Source organism: Vanessa cardui, chromosome 21 (genome assembly GCF_905220365.1).
Source record: "Vanessa cardui chromosome 21, ilVanCard2.1, whole genome shotgun sequence".
NCBI classification, from domain to species: domain Eukaryota; kingdom Metazoa; phylum Arthropoda; class Insecta; order Lepidoptera; family Nymphalidae; genus Vanessa; species Vanessa cardui.
In genome coordinates, this window is record NC_061143.1 from 7,582,478 (window position 1) to 7,600,579 (window position 18,102).

At 29.5% G+C, this 18,102-nt stretch overlaps 1 protein-coding gene across 4 annotated transcripts in view; it reads left to right on the top strand.

The window, feature by feature from the left end:
* LOC124538701 (facilitated trehalose transporter Tret1-2 homolog) overlaps positions 1-18,102 on the top strand; it is a 47,857-nt gene that overhangs the window by 22,963 nt on the left and 6,792 nt on the right. For 2 of the 4 annotated variants that reach the window (XM_047115851.1, XM_047115852.1), the window contains exons 2-4: positions 4,222-4,399; positions 7,006-7,141; positions 11,195-11,423. In XM_047115851.1, coding sequence (XP_046971807.1) covers positions 4,346-4,399; positions 7,006-7,141; positions 11,195-11,423 — 419 coding nt within the window. In that variant the 5' untranslated portion in view covers positions 4,222-4,345. Of the gene's footprint in view, positions 1-4,147; positions 4,400-7,005; positions 7,142-11,194; positions 11,424-18,102 lie in introns of all 4 variants that reach the window. The other 2 variants (XM_047115849.1, XM_047115850.1) reach the window with 1 other exon arrangement.

The window sequence follows — 18,102 nt, forward strand, 5'->3', positions numbered from 1 at the left end:
ACTGTTAACAAGTTATTGTTTGTTTGACTATTATTATTAGGTATACATTTTTATAATTATATGTTTTAATATAACTTAAACTCACAATATCCGACGTTAATTGTACTTTATAATTTTGCTTGTACATTATTGAAGAATAATGGGTAGTATTGAAATAATTCCAAATCAAATCGATCGATAAGAATGCTTGAATCAAAACTGTCAGATTTATATATTGTACAGTCACTAGTTGCCACTCCTGGCTTCGCTTGCTCATCAAGTGTTACATATAAAAAAGTATATCCTTCGTTGGTATTCAAGTTTGTTTAATTACAAATTGAATCCAATTCGTTTCAATGATATAGTCATAAACGTATAAAAATTTGACTAACTTTCGCATTTATAATATTAGAGAAATAAACATATATTATAAACTAGTAATATCCCGCGGCTTCGCTCGCGTTTTAAGGTTCTCCTATCTTGGGATTCAAGTTTTGCTTCATACCAAATTTCATCAAATTTGGTTTAGCGGTTTGATCGTGAAAGAGCAACAGACAGAAATACATACAGAGTTAATTTCACATTTATAATATTATTATAGATGATAATTTTTGTAACGTGCGTTAATTACGTGGGAACTACGTGCCGGTGCGTAAAAACAACGCGCAGCGACGCGGAATCATCTATGGTTAGAAGCTTTTTATTTATTTTATCTATTATTTTTTTTATGCATTGTTTAATGTTTATTTAATGAACATTGAAGCGGGCGGGTAGCAAATACCATATATTTAATATAAAATACGATTATTTTTGCACATCAAATAAATTATGTTTTTTTATTCGAACCTCATGGTCAAGTTAAATCTTTAGACAGACTAACTATTTAAGTGGTTGTTATTATAAGATTATAAGACATGATAACTGGATATATGCTAGTATTCTCATAATAACAAAGGAAATTTATTAAAACTTACTATAAATAGACTGTACTTCTGACTTTGGATTCCAAAAATACATGTTTGTTTTTGTACGTAAATAAATGTTAAAGCCTCAATAGCTCACTGGCATATTGGCCGCCTAGCGATGTGTGTAGTCGCAAACCCGATTTCTACTCGTTAGACTATACGACGCCTGAACTCTTAATATAATCTTTGCGTTAAACTCTAAAGGGAATTTTAATCCTTGAAAAGTTCATATAAAAATATGTTTAAATATTATTCGTTGTCTTGCAAATTTTAAAGATAGATAAGTAAAAGGCTTGATGCTGGTGACAAAAGTGTAGTTATACTCTGTAAATGTCTTATAGCTGTATTAAAGCCTCCTGAATCAGCAGGGTTAAGGGTTAACCTTCTCCTCAAAGGGAAAGCCCTTTATGGATATGGCTTATTGAGCTGTTAGACAATGATAGTTCTCATTCTAGTTTTCACGATATTTTCTTTACCGCTGAGCACGAAATGAATTATAAACACAAATATGAATACTATTTTGATTATATATGTTTATCATAATAAATTACGTACCTATATAGTAATACGGCATAAATAAAATAAGCCCGTTGCAAATAAATGAGAAAATTGCTAAAATTTAATTGGACAAAATGCTCAAACCTGTTCATTATTGGACCATTTCGACGTTTCGATAATGACGTAGAGAAAGGTGAAACTTAAGAAAAATAACAAGTATAACTAGTTGTCCGGAAAAGTTCGGAAATATGTCGTTCATTTTTTCGTCGATTTTTAACGTCAAAGTTCAACGAATCGGTAGGTAATATCATCAGATATTGTTCACTTGTTTATCAAGATTTTTCTGTACAATATATAATACTTATACACTTATACTGATATCATTTCTAATATGGTCCCACCTAAGTATTACGTGAGTAGAATTTTAATAATTATTAACCTTACTCTGGCCCTTATCAGCAAAAGCCAGCAAAGTTTTACTGTGATCGCATCCACCTATGTTAACGTAAACTTTTATTAACGTTAATGATAGTTTTTTTATGATCAGCAGTCTTTATGTCTAGAAATAATGAATTTATACGAAGAAGAGGAATTAAATGCACGTATGATAAATGATATGTACTATATTTTGCGTAAATTCCAGAAGAATAATAATTAAAAAGTACTGACGTAATCACCTAGACTCCCAATTACCCTTGTCATTAAAAATAAGCCCTCCTCAGTACCTCTTCAACTTTTAAGTCATTCTCGAGTCATACCTGAAACGAAGACGGAAACGTAAAAACATTAAAAAATTTTTTTACCTTCAATAAGATTAGACACTTGATACAAAAACGTATCTAAGCAATTTCGTAATATTCTTGTGAAATATAAATTATACATAGATTAAATGAAATATTTTACAGCGACAAAAAAGACACCTTTGATGACGTCGGTGTTTCAATTGTTTGTAGTAAAATAATTTACTTGAATAAGCAATATACGACGCGGTATATTGCAACATTCATTATTTTTGAAGTCTGCGACTGCGTTTGTATCAATTCATTTTAATATCAGCAAATAAGTTTAATGATGATGGTGATTTACTAAAGGTAATTGTAATCCCGATCATATCTTGTTCTTATTGAGGTTCTGATCTATTTGTAATGTGTAATCCTTTTTTACTTCCTTGCGTAACTAATATATCTACCCAGACTTCTAGCTTTGTAACTCAAGAAACTGACTTTGTTTTTTAATATAACATTATTTATTTTATTAAACATTTATGAATTTGAAAATATTTTTGTATAAAATTAAAGTGTTCATTTAAATGATTAAATTAGAAATAGCACTGTAATACATTATGACTAGAAGGCTATTTTAAGAAATAATGTTGAATGTGACGTTTTTTTGGTGAATAGAGACTAATGTGAAATATGATGTATATATTTATATATTGTGTAAGTTTACCTATGTATTGCGTAATACATATAAAAAAAATGTTCCATAGTAAGGCATGGCCATAATTATCGAAGGCCTCTTTTTCTCTTTAGAAAGGTGAATAATTAGAGCTTATTCCACCGCGCTGCGATGTAGATTACTGGCCACACATACAATTTCCTTTGCCGCCAACCGCTAGACAAATTAAAAAAAAATCACATTAAAACTAATTACAATAACTATATACAAATTAGACTAGTTACTTAAATAGCCTTTAGATACGAATTAAAGGGCTCATTATCATTTTAAAATAGTTAAATCAATTAAAAAACGATATGTTACAAAATTATGCAACGCTTTTAATGAATTTTGAGAATGAATATCTCAATGCCAGACAAATTATTTTATGACTTTTTCGATACACCAAGGCTCTTCCGTTAACGATTCTTTTTTTCTACCTACATTGATTTTTTTTTTGGGTTTAATCATAGTAGTTAAGTCAAATATTATCTTACAAACTCAGAAGATTTTCTGATTACAATGTTACGTAATGTTAATCTGGCTTAATATTATATTTCTAATTATCTTCTCGTTATTGATTTAATAAGGAAACGCTTTGCATATTGCAGTAAAAAAAATACTTAAAAATAGTTTTGAAAATCGAAGGTACATAAAACCTACTTCATAAATTAAAAAATAAAATAAAATAAAGAATGTTCACAACAATATTCTTAGAATAAAGAGTAGCTATCTCAGCGCAAATAATTTCTATATAAATTAATTATCACAAATATTACAATAACATAGACAGTCCTCGTCATCAATAAAAAAAAACAATCTTAGATAAGTTTATATAATTATCTTAACATCCTTCCATTAATAAGTTTATGAGATTTGTATAACTTACCTCGCAGTGTTCCCACATACAACACCTACAAGGTGATACCGCGAGACATGAAAAACAAATCGACAATCTAATCGTATTTTCTCTCTAAACATCCAGAAATGGCCTAAACGTAAACCTCATTATTTCATTAATTAAAGGACCAGTTTCAAACTTTAATCATCACTTGTGTAATACGCTTGAACTTAACAATTATATGAAGGTGTAAGGCATAAAAACAAACTTGATTCAGTTTATTATAAGCTATCGCGTAGACACGCGGTCTTCGAAATATCACTTCGGAATAAAAAAATTACGACTCAAAAACTTACAAAATACGAATTTTATATTATAATAAAAGTATAATATTAAAGACAATTGATAAATAAACGTATTATTCTAGTATAAGTCTTTAGCAAACAATTATTGAAGACTCGATAAACAAAAGCTAGTAATAAGATTAACTCCATTTACAAGATTGAATTATACAAGAACAACATGAAATGGTCGTGTTTGAAATGAATTGACGTTCTACAAATAATAAATTATTATAGTGTGTTCATGTTAAGTTATTGTTTTAAATAATTTGATAAGTATTACAATGACGACGGACTCGAAGAAAATCATCAGTCGATCAAGAGTGGCGTTATCACAAGTAAGTTTATCATTATATATTTACCAAAATATTTGTAACCTTATTAATAATGTATTTTTTTGTATGCAAATTATTAGATAAATAATAATTCATTATATAATATAGTTAAAATGATAAAAATACTATTAATTGGCATAAATATTTTCTTCCGTATTATATATTTTTTAAACTTTTATTTACTTTTTCCTTTTCAACAATAATTCAACGATAAGTTGCTACTGGTTGTGTTAAGCGAGTAAGGATTATTTCTCTTATATTTATAATCTTAAGTATTTTATAATTTAACAAATAAACAGTATAATGCTTAGCTACTTTTTATATTAAAGTAGGTCAAGTTGACAATGTTGTATGATTTGTTATATAAAATACAAGTTGTACGAAATTTTTCATTTATAATTTAGACACTTTTCCCATTTTTTTTCCATTCATAAACAGGTGTAATATTTTAAAAATAGATTAATTAAAACAACGTAACCAATAAAGTGAATACCAATGAAATTTCGTTCAATAAAATTCCATTAATGATAGTTGATACACGTAGGTACGAAGTGTCCTCAACTTTTATAAGATACAATTTGTCAATAACTTTTAATAGGCTATTTGTCGATGTGAAACTCATAGCAGAATGTATTGACGAACATTTTTTTACATATATTATATATACCTAATCAAAAAAATTATACTTTAAAATAAAGGCAAAGAATAGTGTCAGTTCGTTTTGTAACGGAGTAGTATACAGTTAAGATAATAAAATCGTCTTGTAACATAGACACAAACAGGTTAGAATTTTTAATTAGTTTATATATTTCGGGAAGCAGACATGCAAACCGGTATCCTGGTGGTAAGTGGTGACTATTGACTCGGGCACCGTGAGAAATATAATCTGCCTCGTTCACAATACCGTCAAAGTGCCGATAATCACGTGATAGAAACTATAATCTTTGTTGATGAAACTACACTAGTTGTCTGATTATTTAAATATAGCAACAATTTTTGGCTCAAGTATATTTGGTCAAAGGATTTTTTAAAACCACTTGTAAAATATTAGCGACATTTTATTAAATCTTTATAATAAAAATTATTTTCTTTAAGTAGACTTTTACAAATTCTTTTAAATCCTCCTTTTACAGAACTGTATTAAAAATAAACGTACCACCGTTTCGGATAGCAGAATCTACGAAAATGAACTGGTAAAAGCATTTGTAGTACAATACAATAGAAGTACAACTATAAGTGGAATATTAATTGAATAAAATTTTCAGTACATCTCTTCAAAATAGATTAAATGATTACGCAATCTAAAATAAATTAATGTAGGTTATTAATTAAAATAAAATAATAAAATAAATCATTTTATACAATATCATATTAAACTAAAGCTTTCATAGACTAGTTTATTTCATTATTCGTTTTTGAATTCAGTCCTTTTATGTAAACGTACAGTCTAAAACATTTGAGATTGCTCAATCGTCCATACTAGTCATTAACTGGTTCAAACCGGAATGGATGTATCTAAGGTTACATTTTTTGTTAACTAAAAACAAACATTTTGAATCCGAAATCAACATCTATAACTGTTCTATGACCTTAGTAAACGAATAATTTTTTCTAATGTTTATTTATATATACGCTATTTAACAGCTTTTGTGACACATAAAAATTATGAAAATTGTATAATTAAAATTTTTGAATATAATATGTAAAAAATTATTAATTCATTAATTAATGGTTTTTAACGTAATTTAAGTCAAAAGTTCATAATAGTGGTTCATCTTTTTTTAACAGAATAGAACATTAATATGTTCGTTTCATATTTGGTTATTAATTTTAAAAATAGATATGTATTTACGTTAAATATTTTCAAGAACTATGTACGTAACGTACAATAAGATCATATGGGAAGTTTTGACAGCATTTCTTCGATGAAAAGCGATTCCGATAACTTAGACAAAACGTCAATACACAAAAAAGCAGATTAAATTGTTTCAAGAATTTGGTGTTTCTTCAAACGGTACACATATCATTATGTCACGAATTAGAAACGATTTTTGCCGCTTGGTTCGTCCGATTTCGCCTCAACTTAATAAAAAATACAATCATCTTATTTTGCAATAAAACCTTAGATTAGCCTTACGGGCTGTTGCTAATCACACTTTATTCTCATACTTTCCAGGCATTTAGAAGTATTACTAAAAAAGGACTGTTATAAATACATATATCACATCGTATCTTACTAGTAGTCTTCCGCGGTTTCGCTTGCATTTTAGAGTCATCTGTCAGGCAAAAAAGTAGCCTATGTCCGTTCTTGGAGTTTAAGTTTGTTTTACACGAAATCTTATCAAATTCGGTTCATCCGGTTTTCGTGAAAGAGCCAGAGCCATAAGAGCCAAAAACCCACAGCCAGACAGACAGACAGAGTTACATTCACACTAAAATTTCACTCATATCACGCAACAGATTATAAGAGAATAAGGTACTTTCAGTCGAGTAGCTTAGCATTAGTCAACTAATGTTAATGAATAATTACAAATTAAATACTATAATTTTAATTTAAAAAAGGTCTGGTATTTATTAAAAAGTAAAATTTCTTATTTTCCTCTTTTCAGTTTTTAGCATGTCTAGCGCTAAACGTTTTGCTGATTGGACTCGGAATGTCGATCAGTTTCGTCACAATGGTTCTTCCCGACGTGCTAGACGCCAAAGAGGGCCTGTCTTTAAATAAGAAACAAGCGTCCTGGTTCGGTAAGATATATTCACAATTATACTTCTTTACAATTCATTTCTAAATAAAAATAAATCTTTCTCTAACTTAAGCGCATTTTTAAAAGCAAATTCGAATAACTAACCTCATATCGTGAGTAGAGTTTTGCTTAAAAATTATATTTTATTAAAGTACTTACACCAATTTTTATTTATCGCTATTTTTCTTTAATATGAAACAAATACTCAAATCATGTAAACAGAAATACTTACAAAAAATACTAAGTTGCAATTACTCTCATATTCTTCTCATATTGCATGGCGATAATGCAAAAAAACCTTTACAATATTGCCTTAAATAAATAATATCAAGAAATACTAACAATATTAAATACTCTAAATGCTATACGAGACCGCATGTAATAAATTATGCTCTATGCATATGTCATTTAGCCCAAAGTCTCGTCCCGCACTAATTTATTAGTTTTACTAAGTAGATAAACGGATTGTATTGAGATTTGCGTTAATAAATTAAGTAAAAAATGTTTAAAGGATATATGAACATATATTGCTAAAATAAGCTGAAGGTCCCTTTTGTGTTGCATCATTCAATATGCCAATAAAAAACGTGTGTTAGAAATTAATGTAACTTGTGTAAGAATAAATTACTAACTAAAAGCAAAAATTTGGTATAGTAGTATAGTATAGTTTATTTATTTATAAAACGAAGAGCAAATGCTATGAATGCTGTAAATGAACACATATTTTATTAAATGTTCTTATGTAACGTGAAGCGAGAAAAAGAGGTTTTAATGTAACTCAAAAGAGACCACCTTACGTATATATACGCCTTATTAAAACAATTTCAATTTTTTTCAGTAATTTTTTTGAAATTCGAATTAACACGGTATTCATTTAATCATTGAACCATCATGAACTAATTCGTAAAAGTTTATTATATATCTTGTACAAGAATATGAAAATCATGCTTGCCTCGTCAGGTCTAAAACTAGGAAACATAGAAGCTTATATATACATACATATATATACGTACTATTCATTAAAACCGGTATAATTTTTATGTAAATTGGTTTTAAAGATTTTTCAGTTAGAAAACAAAGAAAATATCTCATCATTTATAACCATAGATTTTATTATCTTTTATTTATTTGAGAGAAAAATTTAATAGAAGTGTAAGCATTTTTCGGCAACTACTTAAAACAATTTCGAAGTAGAACGAGGGCAATAAATTAATACATCTTGTTTTATGATTATTGTACAAAGTAACGGGGTCACTGTTTTGTTATTAGTATAGAATAAAGATACATGTTAATCAGCGCTGGGTCGGGTCACGAGAAGGCCTCTATTCATTGATTAGCCCTCTCTTTCCTTTTACCTAAAACAGATTTTTAATCATTATTTTATTTTTATTGCCTTATAAGCCTACTGACGTAAATAAACATAATGGCGGAAAAATATTCTTCAAATTATTCATAATTATTTTTTAATTCTGTCTACAAAACTAACTTCAAGAAAATCTTGTAAGAACAAGCGTAAAAAAATAAAATAATAAATAAAGCACAATCATACATCAAAATTATAAATGTATTGTGTATCTACGGTCTTCACTATCACCAACTCCGTAAATAGATCTGTAGAAATTAGATATATTTGAATAATAATAATTGTATATCGTCTTTACAATGTTGTAAGTAATAAAATAATAGTTTTGACCTTTTAATTGAAATATATGTACAGGTTAGTTACAAGTGATCTCTTGAACTTATAAAGATAAATAAGATATTATACAACATGACCGTTTAAATCAAACAAAACGTTCAATCCTTTAGATTTTTGTCCTTATTTCCGACGTACAAGGAAATATACTTGTAAAGTGTACTTCATCAAAGCAGATAATTACAGTAAAACCTTGATTATCGGATTTAATTAAGAGCAAACACGGAGTCTCGATCGGATAATAGAAATGTATTTACTTTAGAGATTGAACTAAAAGAACACCATTATACATATTATTAAAATCACGTTGACATCCATATTAATTTTATATTATTTTTCTATAAAATCAAGCGTTCGGATAAAATAAATCAGGGTTCGGATAATCAAGGTTTGGATTGGAAAATGAAGATAATAATAAATGTCGTGCAATTGAAAATGAAAAAAACCCGATTGTTACCCATCAACAAAACCTTAATTGACAATTGTCATTATGTTATTGCACGCCTGTGATAAAACAGCTTAAATAAATAGTGGAAAGATAAGGCAAATAAATAAGCAAACTATAAATGGGAAATTTCATATTATACCTAAACACTGCATCTGCACTAATTGTTTTATATCAATTGCCGATTACATCAAATATGATTTAGATATACGTACATTTAAGAGAGACTGCTTATTCTGAAAGAAAAATTTTCGAGATACACCTGAAAACACTAGCGAGAAATGTCAACATGTGAAATGTGACCAAAATTAAAATGCTTCGATCTTATATTTCGTATTATTCTCTATGTTTCGGTTCTGTAAGAAACATTGCAAAGTCAAGCGTGATTAGTCAGATTATCGAGATTCATCCAGATTATTTCTCGTAATTTATTAACATTAAAACACATATCTGTTACTGACTCCTCTCAGTACTTAAATTCCGGACCTTATTATATATTAAAAGATAGCTACTAAACAGATTAAGCAGTGGAAAATTTGAGCAACTTGACCATCTGTTATCGAAAATAAAAATTGAATATAACAGGTAATAAAAGAGGTAAAAGCAAATTAAAAATTATTTAACCAAATTGATGATTAATCAATAACTGAATATTTATCAAACTTTTAATGTATTTTTTTATGTGCTTGAGAAGCATAGCCGGTTATTTCACAACATACTAAGCTTCATTTCTTGAGATTGCTCGATCCGTCCATGTCCATGATCAATTTTATCTTTATAATAGGAGGTTTATACAACCGCGGATGTTGAATACAATTGATTTATCTGCCCTTTATTTGGATACGTGGAAGAATTCGATTTTCCAACAGTCAACTGCTGACTACTTTGGGTAATATCGTCATTAATTAGAGGCTGTGCTATTTTAAGCCTGACTGCCTCTCATGAAAAAACTTTACTTTACTACTTTACTGCAAAGAATGCCACCCACTCTTGAATTTTAGCAGAAATTGGATATTTTTTAGATGATGATGACAAAAAATGATTTTTTTATACATTGATTTTCTTTTGTTATGAATAAATCCAAAAAAATAGGAACGGAGATAATAAAAAAGAACTTCATAACTTTTTACTTTCAACTTATAAACTTATAGGACATCAATGATTATTAAGAAAATATCAATCCTGATATATTCACCGACAGACCCTACGTCTAAAGAATGTAAGAGTGTATAAAAGTGAATATGTCGAAAAGTGGCGTTTATCCCTTCTTTCAATTGGTGGTTTAAGTATCAAAGTAATGTTACATTCAATAAGTCTTCCATTTTGATAATTATCGAGATAATATGATGAACAATAAATCGCTTTGTCTAATGATTTTTTTTTTAAATGAGTTTTGAAATATAACACGATTTTCCTGTAATTAATAAACATTTAAATAAAAATAAAATTAATATACATTCAAAATACATTTCTAAATGCACAAATGAAATTAGTATTGATACAATGATTATAACAACGCCCCTTACGTCATTATTGATTTAATTAAAGTTTTTATCGAAATCTAGCTTTTTGTTTTTAGTATAATGAAGAATTTTATAGTAAAATAAAAAAAAGTAATGTTGTTTTCTAGTTTCATATTAAAGGTATAATATTATATTCTAATCTAAATTTAAGTATTAATCCAATACACATAAACTTAAATCAGAAGATAATATTTGTGTCATATATAATATGATATAACTCAAATTATTACACCCGTTGGCAAATTGATACCTACTAGGCTGGCTACGTAGCGAAAAATGAGCAAAATACATACTCTATTAAATACAAATGTTATATGTTTCAACAACAACATACATCTGTAATAACGTGTTAAGCAATTCAAAATCAGTGTGACGTATTTATATTTTCAGGTAGTATGGCGTTCCTATGCCAACCTTTGGGGAGTATATTCTCGGGGCCGCTGTTGGATTACTTCGGACGAAAAAAGGCTTTATTCCTAGTAAACATACCGCACTTAATAGCGTGGCTTCTTTTATACTTTGCATGGGACGTGCCTTCGCTGTTCTTAGGCAATGCACTTCTGGGTATCGGCACAGGAATTATGGAGGCCCCGTCTGTTACTTACGTCGGAGAAATTAGGTAAGAAATTTTCAAATTCTTATTTGCTTTAATACTTCATCTCGTGCTTGGCAATGGGACATATCGTGGTCAGATGAAAATCTGCCAGACATATTTACATACATTAAACTGTATATTAGCAACGTGGCAAAAAAACTTATCTTCAAGGCGAAAGATTACTTGAGCATCTCTTAATTGATATGCAATTGTGGTCATAGAGGGCTCCTACATACTAAATAGTGTATTTATTTAAATATTAATAAATATTTGACTTAACAAACATTTAATGTCCTTGAACAAAAGTTTCAAAGATTTTCTATAAAAGAAATGTACTCAACTATAACCAAATCGAATTAAATACTGATAGGTTTTACAGTAGCTGTTACAGCAAATCTATACATTATTGAAAGATCTTTCGTTCCTGGCAAAGAGGGACAATTGGGCTGTTGTGCCGTTTCAACTTACACTGGATAAGGGGAAAATGGTTAGGCATCCTCGGTAAAATATTATCGTAGAGTTTAGAACATCGTGACCAGTTTTGACAAATGACGTTTGGCCTTGCTTCTAGCGTACCAGTGTGGATTACATGTCATGTGACGTCATAGCATCACGTGATCGTCACGTGTTAAACTATAACTCTCATTTTGAATTACCATTATTTATTTCGTCGCTTCGCTTAAAAAATTATAATTTTGAGTCGAACACAATAAAAAAAAGAACACGCTGTTTTAATGCTGAATCAAAAATTCAATATTACGCATAATTAAAAAATATATAAGTATATATATATATATGTTACGCTTGACACAAATTGTTATTGATTAGCACTTTTAATTATTTTATTTGTATATTTTAATCCGAGAATGTCATCCGTATTGGCAAAACAATAAATCAGTTGTATTAAAAAATTGTGTCTGTTACATGGATAGGAAAATCTATTCCAAAAATTTATTTGAACTGCAATAAATTTAATCGAAGATGACTTTTGAGCACTTATTATTCTTTGGGGTTTCAGTTTCAGCCATGCACGCAAAATAAACAAATTTGTCCATGTAGTACGTAAAACATAAATTCCGCTGCACTGGCGATTTTTTACGTAGTTAATACCTAAAAAATATTAGTATCAAGTTTTTAATATCCTATTCTCAACGTCATTACAAAATCATTACCAAAATATGACACCTATAAAAAAAATGTTTTTTTCGAATATCTATTTTTATGGTACATGTAGGCGGACAACTGGTACTCGGTTCACCTGATGGTACTTTCTATTAGACGAACCATTTGTCACAACCGCCCACAGACGTTGACGATATGAATATTAATCATTCCTTACATCACCAATGCTCTGTCAACATTGGGAACTAAGCGTTATGTCCCTTGCGCTTTTAGTTATACTAGCGGCTCGCCCCGGCCTCCCTACGGGTGTAATTCTGATACTAAACACACTTCGATGTCGATGATTGTATATCTATTAAATACAAAATTCCTTCTTTTCGAAACATTTTATCTATTAATAAATAAAAAATTAACAAAAACCGACTTCAAACAAAACGCTATTTTCAAACAAATTAATGTGCACTAAAAAGTAATAAAAATAATTGCGTATTCAACATATTTTTTAGAATCCTCCTAAGTACGATGAAATGAACAATGATTTCTTAAAAGACGATTTACGATTATATACGTAGTTATATGTAGTTATTGTTATTTTTGGAGCCGGTGTCAAATGGGTCCACACGGGAAGCGCTGCCTCTCAAGCAAAAAATACCAAAATCGGTTCACCCAGTGAAAAGTTATGACGTAACAAACATAAAAAAAATACAGACGAATTGATAACCTCCTCCTTTTTGAAGTCGATTGAAAAAACGCATAAAAATCCGTTGTATAATTTTAAAGATCTAAGCATACATAGGGACAGACGGCGGTAAGCGATGTTGTTTTATACTATGTAATGATTAGCTCACTCAACATTCGAACCAATACACAATAATACTAAGCATTGTTGTTTGACGGCTACCACTAAGGTATGCCATCACTTGACCAACAGTTGGTGAATTTTCTTCTCGATAATAGAAGATTTGTATTTGTTGTGAGGATTAACGTTATTTTGATTTGCATTTACATTATTATTTATGCCTTTATAGTATTTTCCGATCGCAAAAAGAACTAAGCGAAATAAGCAACTTTGAAAAAACCCAATATAATCGAGATTTTATTAGACAAATTGAAATTTTGAATAATCTGTGATATCCATTAGGGTTTCGCGAAAATTACGTTTTGAATGTCAACGATTTTGATATCGAAACTGTTAGTAAGGTTAAGTGGTAAAGTTGAATAATATTATATTATATCTAATGTAATATATTATAAAAAAATAAAGTAACGTATTCATCAATAACTCACCGCAGTGCATAATATAGGAGAGCTATTAACAAATTGCATGGAAAATATTGCTCTGAGGTATGTTAATTTAATCCTTCGTTGGAAATAAATCTCCTATTGCCTTAGTAATAAGAGTCAATATCCGGCCAAAATAAACCATAAATAACATTTCGAAGGTTCACACATAGATAATCTGTTATAATGTGAATTAAAAAATATAAATGCAGCGATAATCCACGATGTTTTATTTATAAGTGTTATCAGGATTTATTATATAACATGGATATACAATTTAATAATATAAAACACATAAGATTATCATAAAGACTTAGAATAATACGACAGCTGACCTTTATTTAGTAAATAAATTAGCACGGTTATATCCAATACCTCCATTAAAAAAGATCTTTTAAAGATTAAAAATGAAAAAAAATGTTAATCCGTATTCAAAGCCAAATTATAAAGTGAGTTACGTTTTTTTTCTCATGAAATCCACTTCTTCATTCAAATTAAAATTTATATTTTTTCTTATTTAATACTAGCTCATAGTTTCAAAACGATCAGAAACTATACTAAAAATTTATATGTATATATTTTACCCTATAGCATTAACATAGATAATAATCAGCCCAGACGCTTATCAGCAAAAGTATCACATTAATTTAAATAATACTTCATGAATGTAATACTTTTGAATAGTCAGGTGGTAATTAATCCTACATGGTTAAATGAAATTCGAAACTACCGACTTGCATAGAAGGTAGAAAGACCATCAAGAATCGATTCTCTTTGATTTCCGCGACGATTTTGAAGATCACCTCTAAAGCACACATGACCAAACGATACACATTTACTTAGCAGATAAAGTAAATTTATATAAATTGAACTAGAAAAAGTTCTGACTTTTTCTAGTTCAATTTATATAAAATTATTTATATATAATTTATAAAAAATGTTATCCGACTCTGGTCGGATTTAAAGTTGTGGAGGCCCCGGGGCCACAAAGCAGTGAGGGCCCTAGACGAACAGAAGTGTGAACACCCTAATAATTATATTATTATGAATTAATTAGTTTTTTTATTTCAATCAGTAAACTATGAATTGTTTCGTATTTGTATCGGTAACTTATAAAATAATAAAAAGTAATACATTATTTTAATTTGACTATATTTTAGTATTTGTTAACTTGCTGAAAACTGTGGCCCCCTCTCATGTGGAGGCCCCAGGGCAGTTGCCCCGGTTGCCCTCCCCTAAATACGGCCCTGGAAAAAGTCATACCCAAGTGAAGGAGAATTATATTTAAAATAATTTACTTCATTGCGGAAGTATTAAAATTAGTGTAATTAAAAAAGAAATAAAAATAGATATAATTACAAGGAAAACGGTTCAATATTTGAATAGATCAAGATAGAAAAAAGTAGTAGAAAATTATAGCTATAATAAAATCAGCCAATCAGAATCCAATACCGGATACAGGTCCAAATAGGACCAATGCTGTCGGTTCTCAGCCTTACGCAACCAATCGAATCCCTCCATAATCTTCAGGTCGTAAACATGTTAAGCTATTTAATTTCTTATAAATGCAATACTCTGATTAGATGCGCTGAAATAATGAATGTGATATATTTATAGGTCCTCATTTTTTATCGTATTTATATAATACTAGCGACCTTTAACAGATGTTTTCTTGTTCTTTACTATATTTTCCATGTGTTATAAACAAAAACCTTACTCTCAAATCACTATCTATTAAAAAAAACGTATCATAATCCGTTGTGTAATTTCAAAGCATACATAGGGACAGACAGCGGTAAGTTTAGTACTATGTAGTGATAAAACACATACGTTTGAAATGTAATTCGTTTTGTCTTTTTTTTACATGACAGCCTAAAAAAGAGCATCTCAGAATGTGAGTTTCTTTATTCAATCATTGATTTAGAATGCTTGAACAGATTTTGATTCTACAGACATGAAATAGTTTCATTATCTCGAGTGTCGCCCGCTTTAAATTAATTCATTCAAACATACAGCAGGTGTGTTTTTCAAATTTTGAATTTTTAAAATTGAAATTAGTTATAATGATACGTTTCTATGTGCATACATTAGAAGTGAACTTGACCTATCATTCTTATCTAATTAATATAGAAATTATAAATACGAACTTCATTCAATAATGACTTAGTTGTGCCAGACTACAGATTACTTCTCCAATATCACGTAGGATGAAGAAGACACAAAGAAGATTGATCGGTTTGGTTGAAAACAGCACCTATCAAATTTCTTTATCTACTAATTGACGTCTAAGAGGCTTGTAACGACAAATGATTTTAAGCCGAAGGGAGAACTGTTAAACGTTTTTTGTTTCTATAACGTGTACGGCTTTAAGGTCGATGACATTACTTATGAATAATTAATTATATAAATTCTAATTATGAGAGGTAATTATATGACTAATACTTGTATGAATGAACTGTTATATATTATATTTATATAAGAATAGGCTATTTGACAATGCGAAAAATAAATTGTCAATTATTGTAATCACTGTATATTATGAGTTTAAAAATGGTTATATACGAACGAAAATTGAAAATAGTACTTAATTTATTCAAAAATCTATAAATAACAATGCATTTTTTCAAACGTTTGTCACGTGACACAAAACGCTCCTGATTGGCCGGGCTTATGATGAAGTCACTTTCTTGTAAACCTTGCTTTTCTACTATATGTACCACAGATTAAAATACAGCAAAGTGACGTCATCGACCCATTTGCAGCGCCATATTGTCTAAGTAGCGTTTTCGCGCGTTATTTAAATATGGAATTTTTAATATGATATTTTTCGGCAAATACGTACTAGAAATAAAAAAAATCAACTTTTACTGGGTTCCTTAACCTCTACTTAATATAAAATGGATATTAAAAACCAATGAAATAGCTTATTATTAGCAATAGTACTTAAACATATACAAATATGAATTAAGAATAGTTACTGCATAAAATTTGATCACATGGAATAGTGACAAGAATGTTAGCAGCATTTCTCGACTGCATCGCTATTCCGATCATTGGGTCAAAAAGGGATCCAGCCCTTCTGTCACCTATGGAGGCAATTAGTCGAGGTGTACTTTAATGAAGCTTTTTGCACTACTACTCCAAGGCCCAAGTGTTTCGATAGCAAATGCGACAAAAAGTTATCCAAAAAGTATCCAAATTGTATCTAATTTTGTAATTCAAATATGATTCATTCCCTATTAAAGTCTGTTTTTTTATGTACAAGCAAAACAAAATCACAGTTACATTGTATGAACGAAAGTAACCGAATCAAACAAACTTAGGTACGGTCACCGTTATACAGTTATGTTGTCATCAAAGATATATTAATTAAATATGCGTTAATAGCAATTCGAAAAGATAAAGATGTTGATCTAGGTTGTTTGGTAATTGCGCAATAATTTATTCGTAACATAGATTGATGGTGAAAAAGTACCAAACCGAAAGTATATTTAACATGACTAGTTATTCATCTTTGGTACATATACATCATATAACTTAAGTTGACGTCACTCCAAACTATTTCGGCCTCTAATCTGTTAGGACGACAATTTCATACGGCCGGAAAGAGATCCGGCGGAAAGTTTATGAAATCTTTAGAGGTATGGAACTATGACACGGCCAGTTAGAGTTAGGAAACTCCCGAGGTAATGAAAAACCATTTACACAGGTTTCGAACTTAGTACTTCAGCATTTGCAGTTATGTTAGCCCTTAGACTAATGACGTAATCATAAGTGTATTCTCTTCCGATGAGACAAGACGTGCCTGAAATCGTTGAGGAAAATATCACCATTATTAAATGTATTCATTAAATAAAGTTTCACAATATGAACATTTAGGCCTAAATCACACCTATCAGCACACACATTTATACGGCTCGTAAATAAAAAACTGAGACACGTGGCTGTTGCTTCAGCTGCTAAAGAATGCCGTTTTTAATTGCTCGTCCATCAACGCTCACAGCGTATCAATGTCAATTAACATGCTATCCCATGCTTAAGTATCCATTCATATCCATTGACGTATATTAACATCTTTTAACGTATCATATCCAGTGCGATACTTATATGCATTGAAAAAAAAAACATACAATAACATGATTTTTTCCTTTATTTCTGTTTGGGGAATTGGGACATTTTTTCCCCCAATTTGGGGAATTTCGCTTAGATTTTTGGGGAATTAGGTAAATAGGCATTGGCAACCCTGCACTAAACACAAATACGCTCGTGAGCTGCCAAAAAAATGAGCACGATGTATGTT